General features: G+C 41.3%; 1 protein-coding gene across 6 annotated transcripts in view; it reads left to right on the top strand.

The window, feature by feature from the left end:
- Ecr (ecdysone receptor) overlaps positions 1-21883 on the top strand; it is a 153605-nt gene that overhangs the window by 104944 nt on the left and 26778 nt on the right. For 2 of the 6 annotated variants that reach the window (XM_076540913.1, XM_076540912.1), the window contains exon 1: positions 21233-21548. The exons of the other annotated variants lie outside the window; for them this stretch is intronic. In XM_076540913.1, the coding sequence (XP_076397028.1) occupies positions 21233-21548 (316 nt within the window). Of the gene's footprint in view, positions 1-21232; positions 21549-21883 lie in introns of those variants that run through there. 6 annotated transcript variants of the gene reach the window in all.

Here is a 21883-nt window from a genome sequence, read left to right as displayed (position 1 = left end):
AAATTATAGAGTGGGTGAATAATAAACTCACAACTTAATGTGATCTTGTGATACGAATGACTATTACATTTATTATAAAATAGCAAACTAATAATAGAATGTCTGCTTAATAATCTTAGTGCAACTGTGTGTGATCCTGTGATACTAATGACTATTAGATTTGTTACAAAATATATATAGAGTGGGTGAATAATAAACTCACAACTTAATGTGGTCTTGTGATACGAATGACTATTACATTTATTATAAAATAACAAATTAATAATAGAATGTCTGCATAATAATCTTAGTGCAACTGTGTGTGATCCTGTGATACTAATGACTATTAGATTTGTTACAAAATAACAAATTAATAATAGAGTGGTTGGGTGATAATTTCATTACAACTCTGTGTGATCCTGTGATACTAATGACTATTAGTGTTGTTCTAAAATAACAAACTATAGAGTGGCTGGACGGTGAACTCCCAAGTTTATGTGATCTTCTGATACTAATAACTATTAGATTTGTTATAAAATAACAAACAAATAATAGAATGGCTGGATAATAATCCTAATGCATCTGTGTGTGATCCTGTGATACTAATGACTATTAGTGTTGTTCTAAAATAACAAATAATAGAGTGGCTGAATGAACATATTGCAACTTTATGTGATCTTGCAATGTCAGTGAACTTTTGTCTGTAAGTGCCTTGTGTGTTTCATCCACTTCATTGAACCTCTGAATGTAATTCAATATTTCCCACATTAATACCTTTCGTCAACACAGGAAATGGTGTATTACAAATATTTTCTGATTCCACCGATTCGTGAACGTGATCTGAAGCATCTGAACCTTGAACGAACCTGTGTGTATCCACGTAAGTGTGTATCCTTGATATTTTCGGTATACTCTACATTACTGTTTAACTCAACTCCATTAGGAGTCCTTAAATGTGTTTGAAACATGTGCCTGTGTAGTGAATATGTGAAATAAGCTTGGAATTTTACTGATTTGCAAATGTGTCGAAGAGGCTGTTTTACAGTCTGTATCCAACTGTATTGATCAATATACATTTCACACTAAAACAAATTCGCAATGGTGAATGTAGTAGCGATCACACCGCTGACACGTAGCAAAGAAAAAAAGGAGGCGGAAGTACTCAAGGACTAGTGATCATTAGGTGGCTCCCGCGTCGTCAAACATGGAGGGAGATCGTGTACATAGCCGCGGATAATCGAGTTCTGGAGTATCACGATTTCGTAAACCTGTTCGAATTTCCTCGTGTGTTCCTTTCGCAACTGGTTACGTGTTTCGCAATCCATTGTCGAAACTGTGGGTCCCTCTCTCCAGTCGTTACACCTTGTTTTTGCCTGAAGAAACGGCATTTTTTTAAACGTATTGTGTAGCGAAGAGGGACATATTTCAATTAAAATTAAACGAATAGGTCAATGGAAGCCCAGCTCGTACATTTTCGTACGAATGATGAAATATAAAAATACACGGTGGTTAAGTGAGAGTTCGGTAAGAATACCCAGGTAAATTGAATGCCGGTTGTGGAAGACACCTCGTGAAAGGAAAACAGTTTCAAGCAGACTTAAGACCCATTCTCACGAAACAGTTTGCTGTCGCGACAGAGCAAACACACTGGTGTAGTCTCGGTACGAGAGCAGCTAATTGCGTTTTTCCCTGGCTAGGCAACAGTTCCCTCGGAGTTTACAATCGCTTGTAAACAGAACTGTAAAGCGAAGAATTAGCGTGAACGCCGCGTCAGGAAGGTTGGGTTCTCTCGGAATTTTCTGCTGTTCAAAAAACCGGAATCCGAGTTTTCTTTTTTAAAGTACACAGCTTAACATTTAAAACATATTTTGGGTCATCCCCAGACAGCTTCCGTCTCGTTTTAGTTGAACGTTTCAGAACTGTTGCTGCTCAGTTCTTCGACTCTGCGCTATAAGTAGATATCCTTGAAGCAAAACATTGTCACCTCTCGTCCTTTCCGTATTCGAACACGTTTTCTGACATTGACCGTTGAGTTCCGTTAAACGATTCGCGGACGGAACAATGAACGCGTTTTCGTAGATCGTTTCATAACTTCCTACACGATGACGTGTCGGATTTAAGGGGTGTTTGATTAATTTGGAAAGCAGAGGGAAGGTCTCTTCTGCATTACATAAAATACATTGTTTGAAAAGTTCAGAGAAACATCAACACCCAATTCATAGAACATAAATTGCAAATTAAGAAACATACAATTATCTGTAGTAGAATACTACACCACTTATGACACCACAGATTTTCACTGCCATAATCCAATATTTTTAACTCCGCAAAAACTCCATGTCAATATTACAACATAATTAACACGTTCAGTACCAGGAGCAGCAGAATTAAAAAACAGTCGAATAAAAAGCTTCTGATACTTTCCTTCTCACTCTGGTCTGCACCGTTCGGTACTAAACGTGTTAACAGAGATTCCCGGCACAATCTCGTTTGGTTCACCATCATCTCACCTAGTAATTCAGCTGACTACCTGATTGGATCATTGGAACAACGGAACTTAAACGCGGATATTATATACAGTAATTCTCGTTTGTTATTTGATTCTCGGTTATCACTCAAATGATCTCAAAACAAAGTGAGACAAGACGCGATGTATTTAAACTCCCAAGACATACGGACTTGATCCGGCAAATATTAACAGAGAATTACTGTACCTAATATTCTTTCATCGTACTTCATCATCGAGGCGTCTTATGACCCCTGAAGCTTCCTGCAATGCTGGCGAATCGTCAAGAGTATTTTTCTGAAGGCTCACATCTGGAAACTCGGAAACTTTGTAAACGTCCAATAAAATTACTTACACACAAACTCAAAGTAGTTCGAACTAAAACATTAGATTTGTAAGCTTTGTAAAAACGCGGGAAAATTCAAATGGGAATTTGTACCTAAACACCGAGACTCGTTACTCGGAGGATTTGGCGAAATATTCACAGGAATGTTTTGTACATCAATATGACAGGTACAAGTCGTACTTTTATTTTCCCATAAACGAGACACCCTCGAGTGCATTATTTTTATCCACACACCGTAGCAGAAACAAGCTGCGTTTTGCCATTGTGCGAAGTGCAACGCGTGAGAAAACGGCCGCGAAGAGGCAGGCAGGTTGGATTCAGCGAATTCCAAAGATTCGCACGATAAGTGTCGTAGGCCCCTTGATACCGTAGCACCACAGAATCGGTTCAGCCATTTTCTTGGCAAACCTCTGAGCGCCGCATTCCGACATGGCCGTGTGAAAATCCGCGATTTCTCGTCCGCAAGCCATTACATGCTTTGCAGGAAAAAGGAGATCGAATCGACCGAAAGTGCCGAGGGTGATCTTACTGAAAATACTGATATTAGACTGGAAAACTTGTAGAAAAGAAGCATATGTATACATACATACATACATACTTACATACGTACATAGATAGATACATAGATACATAGATACATACATACGTACATACTTACATAGATACATACATACATACATACATACATACATACATACTTGCATACTTACATACTTACATACATACATACATACAATACATACTTGCATACATACATACATACATACATACGTACATACTTACATAGATACATACATACATACATACATACATACATACATACATACATACTTGCATACTTACATACTTACATACATACATACATACAATACATACTTGCATACATACATACATACATACATACATGCTTGCATACATACTTACTTACATACATACATACATACACACATACATACATACATACATACATACATACATACATGCTTGCATACATACTTACATACATACTTGCATACACACATACATACCTACATATTTACATACATATAACGCAAACATACATAATGTGAATCTTTCTCAAAAAGTCATCACATGCTCTTTCCCTATCTACAAGCACTAGCCTTTAATTTCTAAGTCAGATATAAAGCAACTAAAAAATACACCTGCGTCACGAAAAGTATTACCTACACTCGATTTCATAGGACCAAAAACGAAGTTAGCGGAGTAAAACGTTATAAAAACGCCAGGTTTCCCTCGCGTTGTACCAGGCGTAGGCGCAAGTGTGTGTGCAGTATCAGAGTGAGGAATGTAGGTGAGCCTGCGAGTGCAGCGAGCACGTTACGCGAGCTACGTAACATAGCCACGAGTGTGGGAAAGTGAGGAAGCTGGCCTCGAACTCAGACCTCAACCTTCTCTTCTAGCTGCAACCTCGTTCCTCCTTTTTCCGCCGGTCTATCTGGCCGGCCCCTCTCCTTTCGAGTTACCAAGCAGAACTGTCTGCCCTCTCGTAGTTACGTGGCACGGTGCAGTTGCCGCACACACACACGCTCCTCTGGAGTGCAATGATTTTCCATGATTGACGGGTTGATGTTAAATCGAGGGGAAATTTTAACCATGATTTTAATGTATCGGATACCATACACTGAAAAATATTCCGTGAAATTTTCATCGTTTTAATGAAATTCGTAATTGGCACTTTTCAATGTGCCGGATAACAATGGCTTTTGTTAAATTCAAAATTCAGTTTTTCAATCAGTCGATTGTTGCTGGAGGTTCATAAAAACAATAGAATTTCGGAGGTAATAAATTTATCCGGCCGGAGAAAACATTCTTCACAAACGTGGTTTATATGTCGGATCCATTGTCCACACGTGAAAATTTGTTTGGTGCACGCCATGCCGGGTTTTGGGTCAAGGTCGTAAATCTCAAATTGGTCGCGCGGCTTCCATTATGTCGGATCAAAATTAGGTTACCGGTCTCCCCATGAAATTTATTGGCGGAGCTGGAAAAAATAATCGGCTTGTCGATGAGTTTGGTAGTTATTATAGTAACCTCAAATTGAAACGAAATATTTATTATCTAGCTTTATGATCAAAAGTTATGAAATCATGTTTTGTACAAATTATTCTGGTCATACCTTGTCATACATTTGGTACAGGCCTTAAACCGTAAGGCTATTGCCTTACAGCTTTAAGTCCTTAAACCATAAAGCCTTATAGCTTTAATCTCTTTATGAAGTCATATTGTTTTCTGGTAATAGATCTTGTAATACCTAATGAACGAGGATACAGGAAGGAATATGGAGGGATAATGTGGAGAGTCTTTGAATCATAAGACTAGTGTCTTTATGGTGTTGTTATGTTGTTCATAAGTCTGGTTCGGTGGAAAAGTCCTTGTGTTTGTCTGGACGGTGTCGAAGCGTCGCCACATTCCCGGGAAACTGGGATAACTGGGTCATAGCCAGATATCGACATATTTCAGCTTCCCGCCACGCCTCGACCCTCCACCTGGTCCACTCTACCCTCGAGAATTCGGTTACAAGGTATCCTTTCGTTCTTCCGTGCTGAACGATGCAGAATTTGCCATCCTCATTTCGGAAGCACCGGACAATCCGTTTTCGAATTCCGATAAAGGCTTCTGAGGACAATGGAAGCCTTTGTGGGAATTGAAACAATTGAAAACGATGAAAATTGGATTTCCAATCCTGCTGTCTTCCAACAATTTCAGGCACAATCTGACTTCAACTTCTCTAATTGATAAATTCTATCCTTGGGATAAGTATACATTTTTATTTTTTACGATTCTTTTATCAACACATGATATTTGGACCTTAGTAACATTAATGTAAAGGACCTTAGTGTAAAGAATGTTTAGACCTAAATGTGAAGGATGCTTGGACTTCAGCGTAAAAGATGTTTGGATGTAAAGGATGTATGAAATTTTAGAAAGCATAAAAGTTACACAGGTAGTTAAATAAAACCCGTAAGAGGAGCCATTTCACCATGAAAACGTAAGGGACTGATATCAATCGAAGCATCCTCGGTCACTTGTAAAGGCCAACCATGACGCGTGGACCCCATACGTCCCTTAAAGGTTACACATTTTACACCTTGTAAATTGACGTGCACGTTAATTGATGTTAACTGAATCTACGTCAGAAGTATCTCTGCGACGGAAGCAACGTTTACATCTGAAAGGTCAAAGAAGCAACAAAATACGACCTTGCGAGTTCAATCTTTGTACCGATGCAGCACTTTTTCTATCCACATGTTAGAGTAACAGGTACTGATGAAGTAGATGAAATCAATACAAAGTACATGGCTGCAACGCGTGTAAATTGCAATTAAACTGAACTTAAATTTCACAAGGAAAACTTGTACATACTGAAAATAAATTTAAGGAAATATCTGACGTGAAATTTATGAAAAAGTCGTTCAGTGCATCTAACCTTCAGTTCTAACTTCGTCCAAAGCACCTAAGCTAGTAGCTGTTCGTCGTAGATCTAATTTGTTACGGACTGTAAATTGCAATGCTGGAAAGTTACGTAGTAATGCGAATTGAAGAAGACATCAAAGCGTTGAAAATTAGAATTGGAAAGTTCCAGGGTTTCAGGAGGTTATGGTTAAGTGGCGTTAGATAGCGCTGCAGGCTTCACCGAGCGCGTCGTCCTTTCGCTGTCGTCACGGCCTGGTATTAACGTGTTGCTTTCGTCACCGGTGCCCTATTTTCCCCATTTCCCCCGGTGGAAACTGCAAACTGTTGTAAAGTATGCAACCTTGACCCGATCCGTGCGATCTCCAGCACGCGTCATGGCTGGCCTTTACGCGTGACGTATTAGGTCAGTGATGCTTCTAATGATCCAGCTTTTACCTTTTCTTTGCTCCTTTCTTCGTTCTTGCCTCGATTTCACGTATTTCTGTTGAAAAACCATTCATCCGTTTAAACTGTTGCGCGAACTGGATCAAATTTATCCAATTACTACTACAGTTAGAATATTTTCTAGATTCCAGACTGCTTGATGAGTATAAAGGGTTAATATTCTTGCTTTGAAATCTTTAGAGGTTAGGATCGAAGTGTGTTTCTATTTTAAATAGCGAAGAATTGTGGAAACGGTTAGATCAAAATTAGGTAGCCAAATTGTCTTTAGGACGGAATTTCCGGGCGGAATTGGTAATCGTAGGGCCAATGACCATGACCCGACCTGATCACTCGTGACCGCCATTCTGGCCATCTTGCGTTCATCGCACAGGTCAGTGTACACAGTATGTCGGAGAAATAATGAAACTTTTTTAAATAACAGAAAAAGAATCAGATATTTGGCAAAATTAATTTTTTTATTCAAAATAAATTCGCATCAATATAGCGCTGAGGTCATACAACGTTGATATAGATTTTTTTATGTCGTTTTTGCGGAGTCGCTTCAAACACCCTTATTACAGCTGCTTGGACTTTTCTTGCTGCGAAGAGATTGCTGTGCGTGATATTGCAGCACGGGGAATTACGATGCGTGGAGTTATGACATGTGGAATTAATAACGCGTGGAACTACGACACGTGGGACTACGACGCATGGAATTGCAACACGTGGAATTAATAACGCGTGGAATTACAATGCGTAGAATTATGGTGCGTGGAATTACAGCGCATAGAAGTACGGCGTGAGGAATTACGGCGTATGAAATTACGACGCGTGGAATTAATAACGCGTGGAATTACGACGCGTAGAATTATGGTGCATGGAATTACAACGCGTAGAAGTACGGCGCGTAGTATTACACCGCGAGGAATTACGGTGTATGGAATTACGACGCGTGGAACTAAGACGCGTGGAATTACAATGCGTGGAACTCCGACGCGTAGAATTACGACGCATGGAATTACAACGCGTGGAATTAATAACGCGTGGAATTACAATGCGTAGAATTATGGTGCGTGGAATTACAGCGCATAGAAGTACGGCGCGAGGAATTACGGCGTATGAAATTACGACGCGTGGAATTAATAACGCGTGGAATTACGACGCGTGGAATTACGACGCGTAGAATTATGGTGCGTGGAATTACAACGCGTGGAACTACGGCGCGTGGAATTACGACGCATGGAATTAATAACGCGTGGAATTACAACGCGTGGAATTATGGTGCGTGTAATTACAGCGCGTAGGAGTACGGCGCATGGAATTACGACGTGTGGAATTATCATGCATGGTGTCATAAAACGTTCTTACTATTTACTGTTTACGTCACTGTTTTCAGACAAAATTGTTTTAATATCTGGCGCGTTTTTCTTAAATTTGAAAAGTTCTCGCACTCATTTTTTTTATACTCGTCTCATTACTTTGGTTTCGACCAAGTTTCAAACTATAATTCAATACGGAATTACGAACAAAATTTACGGAATTTACCTTGACGATCGAAACCTAGTCGAACAAGTCTTATAAGGAAACAATTATTCAAAATATTGAAATTACCACTGGCTGTTAGAAAGCGAATGCGGTTTTCCCTCTTCGTACAGAAAAATGTTTCCAGGAAGACAGCCTTGTTATTACTCCTTTATTACCATGCTCGTGTAAACAATCTTTAATATCCCCCTGCGCGACAGATAGTTCCATTTGAAACTGTGAGAACCCTCGCGACGATTACACTGATAATAATAATGATAAAAACAATAAGGTCTCGTTGCACGATTATTATTTCTCTCTGATATAATCGTGGTACCGGGTTAAAAATATACTGTGGACAAGGTTATAATTAAGCAGGATAAAAATGCGGTAGAAAAATGTGGTGGCTCGAAAGAAAACAAAATTGGAACCCGGTGACGTCATTGCGTGCGCCTCTAATGGGCCTTGAATTTCTTCTCGCCGATAATTACGGATTTGGCGCCTTTGGATGTCAATTTGATTTTGTGATCATGATTTTGTAAAATCTTGTTTTGTAAAATTTATCGCGGAAGGTTCTTTTAAGTCTGGGTGCTTTGAGATGGTATTTCATGTGAGGTACTTTTGTGGGGGAAAACTTTGCATCAAGGGGTTCTTCCAGAGCAACTTAAGAATGCGCAGACTACAAGTCCAAACAAAGTTTCAGTATTATGTCAAGAATATTGTAGAATATCGAAGCTAGGATTCTAGGTCCTTTGGACTAAGCTTCACCAGTCTTTTTACCGTAATAATATTTTTGGAGGCCTACGTCACTGTTGCATACTTGTGCAACGAGATGGGATAAATTCGTCATCCCATATGTTTCGTCATCTCCATCGCCCACATTCGACCTTCAACGCTGCAGAATTCATTCTCCCGTGCATCCATCTGTATTGATAATCTTCTTTCATCCCGTCTAAACTTACACAATAATCAGACTGTTAAAATTTGATGTTTCTGGCAACCGTATTTGTCTCAAACCTTATGTCAGAACAGGGATAGTTTTGTTTCATTCTTCGTTGCAACCTTGAGACGTACACCATTTTCCTTATACCTAAATCGTCCGCTGATCTTGAGAGACGCGTAGAAGCAAAATTATGCGCAGCATCTGGAATTAGTGCCTTGCTGCAGTTACATATCGGGTGACTTTAAATGTGGACACTTTGCAAGACCTAAAATTTTATCTGATAAATCATTTCTGAGCTAATCTCTGCAAAGGATGCTCTCGATGAAGGATAACATCAGTGAACATATATGAAAATTTAAGAACGATAAGAAGATAGCGATAGAAGACCTTGCAAGTGAGTTTTGAAGTATACTTGTGTTTGAAAGCAAAGAAATGAGAGTGTATATTTTTCCAACGTTATTTTTCGACCACCCGGTGTGCAAGGCTTAACGAGCAACGTCATCGCGTCGATTGGTGATCAGGGTCGTGTATTAGCATGCTCGGGTGTGCCTTCCGCGCCCACGCTGCCGGCCTTGGGCGTTCTCCGTGAGAAACACAGAGGGATGAGGAGGAGCGACGAGATGTCAAGGAAGGAATGCTAAACGCGGAATGCAGGTCGCGCCACGCGAATCCTTCTGAAACCACGTGGTGTGTTGGATAATTGCTGGTTCGATCGCAAAAAGCCCCGGGAAATGCCCCAACTGCCGTTGGTCCTCAGTTGCTGCAGCTATGAAATGTCATGGGTCGAACATCTGTTGCGATCATAGCTTTTCTACCTGCCTCTTAGCATCTCTAACATTCAGCTCTCGCATTGCGATGTACAATTAAGGTACCAACTTTAAATGAAATAGGAGAAACGGTTTTTCTAATGTGGTTGTAAACCAGTTTGGCAACAATGGTCTGATAAATAATTCTAGACCCTCTGATGAAGTTCATATTCACAGTACAAACAAGCCTAGAACGTTTAGTATAACCCAGTATTATTCTCTTACGCAATCTTGGGGTTTCGGCAGAATAAAGAGGTGCAAGAAATGAGCATCCTAGTAATCTAATAACCCCAATATCCCGATCAGAATCAAGTTTCCAAACACGATTTGAATCAATTCAGGCTTCTATTCAGAAGTCAACGACAGCGAATAAAGGATCACGTGTCCCAGGTCGATGGCGCGCATTCGTCGACAAAAAAGAATATCTACCTGTACAGGTGAAACCTAGGTCTCGAAAGGGAAAAACCGAGACTCGAAGAAAGGAGGATCACTGAGCTAACGGTAACGCGCCAGAGGAAAGTTCGCTCAACTTCGAGTTTCCTTAATAAATACCGAGAAGGCCTTAGGAAACGTTGCACCTACAAATTTACCCAGTTCTGTTTACTTCCAACCCTTTACACTGGCGGGTATTGACACACATTCGGTAAACGGTACTTCCGGTGCGATGGGAAATGTGGGAGGTCAGGTTGCGGGATTTTAAGTTCAAATATTTTAGATTAGGAGGGATAGATTATTTTGATAATTAGGAGGGATAGATTACTTAGATAATTAGGAATTATTATTAGAATAGATTGTTTAGATAATTACTAGGAATAAGTATAAGGGGAAATTTATAAGCTTGATAAGTTAAATTTTTCTGAGGTCTTTGTCCGGAATTTTGAAAGGACGTTTCGTGGAATCGTTCGCATTTTTGATCCTGAAAGGATGCAAGTAATCTAATCTCCCCTGGAATGTCACGGTTGCCCTCAGGTATACGAGTTTAGGCCAACTGGCTGCGAACACGAATTCTACAAAAATAGAATGCCTAAGTATCGCGAGTTAGCACCCAGTCCAAGGTCGTAAAATGATGGAAATGGAATTTTTTGTCCTCGAAAGAAAAAATATAAATGTTTCCAACAGAATTAAACTTCTTTTGTCTACCATCCCTTCTTAAAGTATTTGACCAATTTTAATTAATTGTAATTTTTATTAAAAAACCTTAGCGAAAGTTCACACGTTCCTTGAATTAGGACCCTTGTTCTCGAAGAGGGGCAGAGGGTTCTCTATTTCCTGGTCATGTAGACAATGAGGTTCTTTTCTGGCCGGCAGAAAGAGGGATGACTGACAAAGCAGAAATCCGCGTGAGACGCTTCACGAGCGTGAGAGAAATTACCAATTAACCGGCCGTGACGGCCAATTAAAACTTGTATTTCTTTTTCTAAACCTTGGGTGCCCAGAAATTCATCTTCTAAACATCGCAAGACCAAAAACCTAACCTAACTTACAACCTTCAACTTAATCTAATTTACAACCTTCAACCTAACCTAACTTTCGACCTTGACTTCCAAAAATTTGGACAATTGTCAAATTTCAAAATTGCCAAAAAATAATAGCGAGTTAACTGAAATGGAAACTGAATATTTAATTAAAAAAAGCACATGTATCGATTTGCGTTCTCAAAATGGCCACTCAAATCGAGTCTACGATTTGAGACCAAAGACCTAACCTAACTTACAACTTTCACTTCCAAAAATTTGTACAATTGTCAAATTTCAAAATTGCCAAAAAAATAATAGCGTGTTAACTGAAATGGAAACTGAATATTTAATAAAAAAAGCACATGTATCGATTTGTGTTCTCAAAATGGCTACTCAAATCGTCTACGATTTGAGACCAAAGACCTAACCTAACTTACAACCTTGACTTCCAAAAATTTGTACAATTGTCAAATTTCAAAATTGCCAAAAAATAATAGCGAGTTAATTGAAATGGAAACTGAATATTTAATAAAAAAAGCACATGTATCGATTTGCGATCTCAAAATGGCCACTCAAATCGAGTTTACCTGTTCGCGTGTAAAAGCTTTTGTTCTGAAAAGAGGGTTTTTTTGACCGGCCAGGGGTCGTTGCAGCAATTAGAGCATTTTTGTTATGGTAATTTCGAGACGGACTTGCAAGCCGCCAGAAGGTCCTTCGACAAAAGACGCATTGCCGGGATTATTTGCATTTTTCGTATACCATGTGAGAGAACCTTCTTTCTTCTCTTGCCTTTTTGCGGATCTGAAAGGATGGGTTTGATTTTATGCAGATCGAAATTTGTTAAATTGTTCAATTTGGAATTTTTAATCAGAGTATTGTCTCTTTGTGGATATTGAGGAAATCGAACCACTGTGTGGTCTTGGAGAAAATGGCGTTAACTGTGTGAGAGTTTTATATAATATTCAAGGTTTCATCTTCTCGTTTCTCGTTTTAGAAGCAGGTACTATAAGTACTTTGAGTACTGAATCGTCACGGTAGCAAATAGTGATTTATTCAGGTAGATACCTGGTTCAAAACCATTCTCATATTTCCACAAGAATTTTAAACGAAATAATTACATTTTTGTAATTCAGAAGTAAAATTAAATAATGAGTGAACATAGCGGAGGAAAAAAGTGGGAGAGCGAGGGTGGTGATGTAGAAAGACGAAAATAGAAATAGAAACGAGCCCTGATGCGTGGCCGAGACCTCGTGGTGTTCAACGAAGCTTCACTTCATTCTGTAATCGTGTCCGGTTTCCTCTTGCGTTGCCGACCGAACATCAGAGACACCGACAGACTGCTGTCTGCGTTTCAGAAGCGTAGATTACCGGCAGAATAATAACAATCATAAAACGAAACCATTTCACGCGATGTCGACTCGACGTCCAAACAAAGATGGCGGCGTATTCGATATCTTTAACTTACATTCGTTTCTTCGCTTATATTTTTATCTCTCGCTTAAATTTTCATCTCTTTCGCTTAAAAATATCGGACATTAAATACATTAGATTTATTTTGGTGTTACAAGTTTATATTTCTCGAAGGAAGTGATCGAAAAGTCGCTCGGAAGACCAGGCGATTGTTCAAGGCCGTTCGGCGCATGTGCAACCGATCAACTCACGTTTTCTTTTGTCATCGCGTTCCCTCTTTTTCGAACTCGTCGCTCTTCCACGGAATTACTCACTCGACCGGTATTTTTACCAGTCATTCCGACTCGCTGCCTGGTTCGCGTGTTCTGCTGGTCGACAAACGACAACTGGATTTTATAGAATCTTCGTTTCAACTTTATTCCCGTAAAAATACCTACAGGTCCACAAACATAGAGAAAAGCATAATATCTGAGGAAATTCGAGTTTTAAATTTTTTATAGTTTCTCGTAGTAGAATTAGATCAAGCTTCTATAATTAGTTTTCAAGATCACTAATCCTTAATTGAAACTTCGATTAGAATTAATTCTTGAGATAAGACTAGAATTAATTCTTGTTGAAACTAGAATTCTTGTTAAAACTAGAATTAATTCTTGTTAAAACTATTTCTTGAAACATACCTAAAAATCTCCTCAGTCAACTCACGTCAAGATTTAAATTTCGTAAACTTAATCACATCCCTCAAAAGTGTAATAAACTATCAGAAAGCGTAATAAATCCTCAGAGTCGAAATTCTATATTTCGCTACGAAGAACATTCGCGATTAGTCATAGAATATAATCGGAGGTCGCTAATGATCGTTTACGTTCTCGTGTGTCTTGAGATTACTTTCGGTGTGGAGGTACACAATACGTAATTGCGGAGGCACGAGGATGTGGTAGGCTCAGCGGTCAGGGACTCTGTCACTCTTTTTCCTGGATTTCCTTTTCGCTGAACTTCGTCTTTATCTCATGTACATAGAACGTTAAACCTTTCTAGGATTTAAATATTTTGATATAGATATTTATATCTAGACCTGCAGGTATTTATACTTATATGGAAGACAGATTTTCAGCTTATGTTAGGGCCAATGTTATATTGCGTCGTACTCGTACTATACTTATCTGTGATGACTACATTTTCTTGGCACGTGACATATGACTCAAAAGTGACCTACTATTAACTGGACCATGGTTCGTTAATCAGATTAAGAATTCTCAGAATCATCCAAAAGGAAATTACATCGTTGAAACTATATCAAACTAAAAAAATAAAAATCTTCTCATGAAAAACCGTAAGAACTGCACCTACTGCATTTACGACGACTGCAATTTTCTTGGCACGTGACATATGACTCAAAAGTGACCTACTATTAACTGGACCATGGTTCGTTAATCAGATTAAGAATTCTCAGAATCATCCAAAAAAAAATTGCATCGTTGAAACTATATCAGACTAAAAAATCTTCTCATGAAAAACCGTAAGAACTGCACCTACTGCATTTACAACGACTGCACTTAACCGGCAAGATGTAAGAAACCCGTTGGCCAAATGCAAAACGTGTGCCCTAAAGGAGAAGCCACGTTTCGTGGAAGGATATGGGGAAGTCCCGTATCGGCCCTGACAAAAGCGTGGCTGTTCTGTAGAGCCACCTGAAGACGGGCCAAGGTCGACATAGGCCAGACAGGGTGGAGGGTCGCGGGGAATAAAGGGGAGCGAAGGAAGCGGAACAGAGCAGCTGTCCCGTTTCCAGAATCGCGAGGGCGCGTGCGCGCCGTTTCTGGAATGGCTGGGGGTCATCCGTGCAATTCGTCCAAGGACCACAGGTAGACCGGGGTAAACGGAAATCCAGCCCTAACCTCGATTCAGAGGCCCGTGGCGAGGCACACCTGACCCGGATCAACCTAGAGCCGGGATGACCGTGCGCGGCTTCTGTCCGCTTCGGGTTCAAGTTCAAGGCTTCGACGCTTGTGTACACTGCGTTCTTGGGGCCGGACATTCGATACGCCGAACTGACCACTGATTCGATGGGGATGTTAGGGCCGTTACTGGCGTTCTTAACCTCTTGCACTATTTTAACGACTTCGGTCGTGATCTTACTCGAATTTTTAGTATGCTTCAATTTGGAGTTCAAGTCCAATTATAATTTGCATAGTCAAAGGTCGACGTAACATTTCAAATTTTGTTGTCTGTTTTAATATTGGAGATGTAATTAGTTCTGACTGACGCATCTGACAAGTCATAGTTCAAGGAGTTAGGTTAGGTCCAGTCAGGTTAATTGAAGAACACAACGTTTCTCATGGTCCCTCGTTTTGAACAGGTCCATCTGTTTCATGGAAACTTTCGCTGGAATTTGTACTTATATAGGTTTAATTAAAGATAATCCACATATTTCTAACGCCTGCACCTGTTACTCGCTCCAAGCGGAAACGAAGGTTCCCCGATAAAAAATCATCCTCGAAGGAAAATAGGCGTAGGAATAAAACGATCAAGATAAGAGTATCGGGTGCGCTCGAACGCGGTAGAAAATGTATGAATGCAAATGTGTACGATTAAATCGTACTTGAAGGCAATTAGCGGGGGCATGGTTAAAAATGTGGTGTTCCCACGCTCTGCAAATCGAGCAGGATCAAAGCAAGGTGAAAACACGGCGCAGAGACATCGATGACGATTGTGCAATGGCGGAAAGGTGACCGAGTGTCAAGAGCACCGGTGACGACTTTTTTTTCCCTCTCTTTTGATACGCAAATATATGCGCTCAGTCGTTAGCAATATTATCGGTGACTAACGATTATGCTCCTCAAGGTTCTCGTTCTGCTTCGATGATGCATCGCTGTCTCTTTCTGGATGACATTTTAGACGCGGATTCGGTTACAAGTGTTACGCGCGTTGGTGAAATTAAAACGATTAATTAACATTCTTTGTGTACTCGTCAAATCACGAATTGAATTTTTCGATTTACGAATTCGGTTTTAAAGATAAGTGCAGTGGAGAGTGAAACACGAGTGAAGTGGGATTAAAGTAACGGATGGGGTCATATTGATCCTGCGTCACCGGTTGAAGGTAAATATGTTACAACTGCATCACTCTTTCCCGGGGACTCGTCAACTTGAATCGTCACTCTAAATGAAATCGAATCGAACGCTCGTTCTTGAATCGAGCAAGAAAGCTTTGGCCCACAAACGAGAACAGAGGTCGATGATACGTGCATCGCTGGTCAAAGATCTTTGGCCGTGTGGCGGGCAACGAGGAAACAGGCACCGCAACGCCTGTGCGACCTCGCCGGATCGTTTAACGTCGTTCACGAGCCGAGCCTTAATCACGATGACCTCGTGCCACTGTTTACGAGCCACGAGCCGTTAAAAGAGCTGATTTTACGTCATTGATTTTACCTTTCGTCGGGCACGGCCCAGCCTTCTCTGATTCCGAGCGTGTTTATTAATATCGTGCACTGTCGCGATGCACGTGCTTGAATAAATAAAAGATTTAAAAGGATCGACGATCTAGGGATTTTTGTAGTATTCGTATCCTTGGGGTTTATATTTATACAGGAAATATTTTAGGGGTTATGGGTTATATCATGTTAAATTATAGGTTAGGGGTTAGTTTAGGTCATATCAAGATTCGTACCCATAACATAAAATAAGATCATACCCATGTAAAAATTATTAATTCATGACGAAATTGAATATTCTTTAATTCACTAAAAGAGGAATAATTACTAGGTGCAACTGGTAGCCTAACGATTTTAACCGTGAACTTAGGAATAGTAACAGAGGGTTGGCACGAAATGCAGTGAAACGGTTCGACCTTGGACCGATTGTTATTAAATCGACTATCGGTTCAACTTTGATGCGTTCGACTTCTCTGAATGAATTCTTAACATCTCGCATAATTCTTTTTATGGCCGCCGCCATTAGTCACGCATCGCGTGCTGCCTACAACAAGCGCTCGCTTCATCCTCTTCCTTTTGCGCACAAACGATCGTTTTACGAATTTACATTCGAGCGAGGAATTTTGCCAGATAAACCATTGATAGCCTACTTCGAAGAATTTGATCGAGGAATGAAATCCCGATTAGAAAACCTATGAACGGTTTTACGACGGTGACATGTCTGATGGGAATTTTTGAAAAATTCTTTAATGTACTGTTACATTCCATTTTCTTATATTTTTGCAAGGTAATTACCTTGTATATTTCACACAGATCTTTTGCTTAATTGTGTAGAGAAGTTTTGAAAAAGCACTACGGTCAACGTTCGTCAGAATTTCAATTTCCGTGACGGGCTGTCGTTGAACCCACCAGACGTTCGGCCCGGTTATTTTTAGAAAGAGAAATCCTGACCGACATAATGACCACAGCTGACCCAGGGTGTTTTCGGGAGGTTTAGAACTTTCAGCCACTTTTCCAGGCTCGCCAGGATCACCGAGGGTTGTCCTCGTTTCTCTGGCCATGACCCACCCAGATAGCCCTGGCTGGAAGCGACACCCACACACCCTCTTTCTTCCGTCCTCGTGGAGCAACGCATTGACGTACGAGTCTCCCTTTGTTCGTTTCTTAACCCTCTGATACTTTCCCTGTTCTTTGCCAATCATTAAAATTCTATAAATAAATTTTTGATATAAATGTCGAAAACACAGTACCCTATATCATATGCGCATATAGGTGTCATACATGTACACTATCTTCCATAAATATTCGGACACTTGGTTCCGTTACATAAAACACAGTTGAACTTTGTACGAAAGGTATTTAGGGTTATCATATCATTTGTAATAATTATTATTATCTTTTTCGAGGTGTCATAACGTAATAGAATTAATTTTTAAGTACAAATTATACAATGAAAGTGTGAAAGTAAAATTCATGTCCAGAAGTACAAAGTCCAAATTTGTGAATCCAATGAAACGCTTTCGATTCTAAAAAAAATTTTCATTTCTACTGTGTTTCATTTCTATGGTGCAGAACGTATTCAGAGGGTTCTTCGATATGTTTCAAATGTTTGTAAACTGTTGGTAGATGTTTAGGTTCCCTCAATGGAGATAAGAATTAAGGTAACGCGATGCACTCGACAGTTTCGGTTTAGTTCGTCTGTAGCTTCTTTTCCATCGAGATATGAGTTCCAAACGAGAATTATCAATCGAAAAACTGACCTTCGCAGAAAAAAAATCGATTTTAGTTACTGTTGCAGATACTTGAATAACTTTCATGCAACGCGAATGCATATTTCGCTTGTGTCCGGATACTTATGGACGGTAGTGTACATATAACATAGGGTAAATACATCCATCTGGACCTGAACGTATAAAACTTTCCATCAGCCTTCAAAATGGAGGCGTTTTAAACTAATTCGTTGCACAAAATGCATTTTCTTTCATATTGTATTATACTAAAGTACTGCCTCAAAGAATATGAATCGAATGCGACAACACGAATTGGCCGATTTCCATTGAACCGAATTCACATGAACTGAATTAGTGGAAAACTCGTGGATCCATTGAAAACAGGTCACGGGTCACGGATTGTGTATCACTGATCCGCGACATTCACCGTGTTCCTCCGATTATCGTATACGTGTGTGCTAATGCGAGCAGGTGTGTAGGTGTAGCGCATGCGTCAGTGTGTATTTATTCAGGGTGTAACAGGTGGATGACGTCATGGCCAGGGTAGCAACCCCCCACCAGTTGTTTAAGGGTGCCCCTCGACTGTGTAACTCGGAGATATACGTTTGATCTTGATGGTTCTACAGACTGTTTCATTTAAGAGAATGCAAACTCATCAAATTTTAAACCTTCTACTTTTGAGCATCCACAGTATTAAAATAAAAAATTTTTTACAATAACGGCGACATATTGATGGTTCTACAGACTGTTTCATTTAAGAGAATGCAAACTCATGAAATTTTAAACCTTCTAATTTTGAGCATCCACAGTATTAAAATAAAAAATTTTTGACAATAACGGCGATATATTGATGCTTCTACAGACTGTTTCATTTAAGAGAATACAAACTCGTAAAATTTTAAACCTTCTACTTTTGAGCATCCACAGTATTAAAATAAAGAATTGTTGACAATAACGGCGACATAGCGAGGGTCTGTTTTTCGGATTAGGATCGAGAACGATAGGACAAGAATGCGTATTATACGGTGTCTTTTTCTCTCTTTATCGTTTCGTGTTACGAAGCACGGTCAAGTCCGCGATAAAAACGTGAACAACAAAAAGGCGCGTCAAAGGTCAAGACAATGATTAAGAATCGGCGACGATAATTCGGTGGAAAACGAGGGAAATGCAGAAACCGTACTTCGTCGAATCGATATAAATATTCCTCTCCTTTTTTTTTTAGCGAAAAATCTTCGTTTCTCGAAATCAATATGTAAAAATGCTGTTTATAGGAGTCGATGAACTTTCGTGCGAATAAAGTATTATTTTCGGGAGTCGTAATTTTAGAAGGCAAAGTGCTTTTCTCAGTAATCGACGTATATTTTAGAACTGGATATATCTTCTCGTGAAATTTTTATGAAGCAGGATCGATGTTTTCGAAGTCAATAAATAATTCTTCGGAAAATGCAATACCGTGTAAAAATAAATATTTTCTTTCTTTTTCGCTCGTAATCCCTTTGAGGCATGCTGCGAAAATCAGAGTGCTGTAGAAAAATCAATTTCCTTGGATTGCAAAGGTCACGATCTGCATCAAGGAAATTCGTGGGCGTACGCTTTTCAGAAAATCTTCAATTGCTGCTGTTTCCACGGAAAACATGCAGTACCGTCGTCAAGGTAACTGTTCGGCCGAGGCTTTACGCCTACATAATCTTTTCGAAAACAAGTTGCTAAGATATTTAAAAAAGTATGTACAGATCGTGCACTTGATTATAAATGGTAAGGTATAAGGAAAAACGTTAATAAATAGTAAAAAAAGAAAAACGGCAAATCGTGGGTGGAAAACCTCGAGGTTATACCGTGAGCGCAGGAAGTAGCGCGTATGCGCAGTGCGCAGGTACGAGCACCCTAGGGTGCAGGGTACGCGCGACAGTGAAAGTAGCGAGAGAGCCTCGCGCTGATTGGTCGAGTGTCCGGCGGTCGAGGTAAATCGGAGCCTGGCGGGCACCCTCGTGCCTGCACGGTTAGCTCGTACGCGTTCAGTCAGTGACGGACCGTCGACGAAAGAGCGTCTATCGAGTACCGCGCATGCGTAAGAGGCGCACTCTATGCAAGCGAGGGAGGCGGAGCGGGTCGGTCGTAAAGCGCGCAGATCTGTTGTGCACGTTCGAAGCCGGTAGTTCAAAGGAATTCCCGACACGCGTGTGTGCGTGCCCGCGCCGATTGCGAGTGTGACGTAACCGTCGCGTCGTGCGGTTTGTTTATGTATTGCGCCCGACACGATGCACACGTGCGCGAGAACGTAGCGGCCACTTCCGAGGCCCGGAAGACGCAGTTTCGGTGCCGTCAGTGATACCCGTCGGTGCGGAGAGAAAGTAGAAAGAGAAAAGGACACGCGCGAAGAGCGAGGGGGTGGAAGCAGGGAAAAACGAGGAGAGAAAGAGTGGCCGCCCGTATCGGAAAAGTGGAGCGAACAAGAAAGAGACTCGCTCGAACGAGCGTGCACGCGTTCCGCTGGTGACCTCGATACGAGGAGCGCACTTCTGCCCGTTGTTCGTCGATCGTGCGCAGCCTCAGACGGCAGAATTTCGCCAGTGAAAATCATGCATTTCTACCACGGCTACTCGGCTGGTTGACGTACCCGAACGACGCGGCGCGCCCGAGAGAGACAGAGCCCGGCCGTGTCGGCCGTGCGTCCTCTCTTTCTCTCTCCCTACCTCCCGCACCCGCTGCGTTCCCTTTTGCGCGATCGTGACCCCGTTTCTTCGATGACCGACACTCCGCGGCTGCTTGGCCGCCATTAGAGGAGCCGAGAGCAGGGGAGAGAGAAAGAGAAACGAGAGCAACCGAGGCGAAACGAAGACGATCGTAGTCTCCCGTCGAGCTCCTGCTGCTGTCTACGCGCACGATCTCGGAGGAGGGGCACGAGGAAAAGCGACGCGGCCAAATGAGACGGATGACGCGTGAGACCTCGGGGACCATGGACTCTTGACAGTGAATCGATCCTCGCGCTCTCGCCCTGACCTCGTATTCCTTGCCGCAATTTCGGTCGACGAACGAATTATCGAGGTCAACGACTAGCGTGCTAGCGGCAGCCTCCTCCGCGTAAACACACCGAGTCGCGACCAATTTCCGCCTGTGCAACCTGCTATAGCCGAGACACGCTGGCCGAGATACTCTCTTTTCTCACCGGAAGTGGCGAGGAAAATTGATACGGTGGAGTCGAAGGAACAGCAAACGGTGGTCCAGAAGGCGGAGCAGGCTGGCGAGATGCTGCAGACGGTGCCCCGTGTGCCCATTGCCGGCGTGCGGCGACGCTGGGGCAACAGGCACACAGGAAGTCTGCAGGAATCGAGCCCGGAAGTGTCGAGCAGCGGAGTCTTGTCACCGCCACCCAACTTTCAACCCTCTACGCCGGAAAGTGCAGCTGTCAGAAACGAGGAGCTTCAGCTTTGGGATCTGGACCTTCATCGAGGACTACAGACCAACGGAGATCATTACCGGGCTACCATCACCGCTACTACTACTACCACAGTGCTGCCAACCGTCAACGATCCTGCATCCCCGTTCACTACCCCCGTCGAAGGTTTGTCACATTTTCTTCGAGACGTTGCGCAAGACGTCCGCGTTACATCGTGCGAGCCACGTTTCTGGAGGCTGCGACTTTTTATCCATCTTAAACTTTTACGAAATTTACTAATTTTATCAATTTCAAATTTATACAAATTTCGTATACTATTGATACGAATTATTTTCATTTAGAAATTTTTCTACCTAGTGTGTATAAATAATTTGCTTCGATTATTTCGGTGTTTGTTGCTGAAAATAATAAGGCGTAGGTGGAGCCAATAAATTTGCCGAAGAATTTAACCCCGTTCTCGATGCGTTCCTCCAGTTTGACGTCCGTATTTTTGGACGCGG

This window comes from Megachile rotundata, chromosome 16, assembly GCF_050947335.1.
Source record: "Megachile rotundata isolate GNS110a chromosome 16, iyMegRotu1, whole genome shotgun sequence".
Lineage (NCBI taxonomy): Eukaryota > Metazoa > Arthropoda > Insecta > Hymenoptera > Megachilidae > Megachile > Megachile rotundata.
The sequence above is the reverse complement of the archived record's forward strand: the minus strand, read 5'-3'. Positions and strand labels throughout refer to the sequence as shown.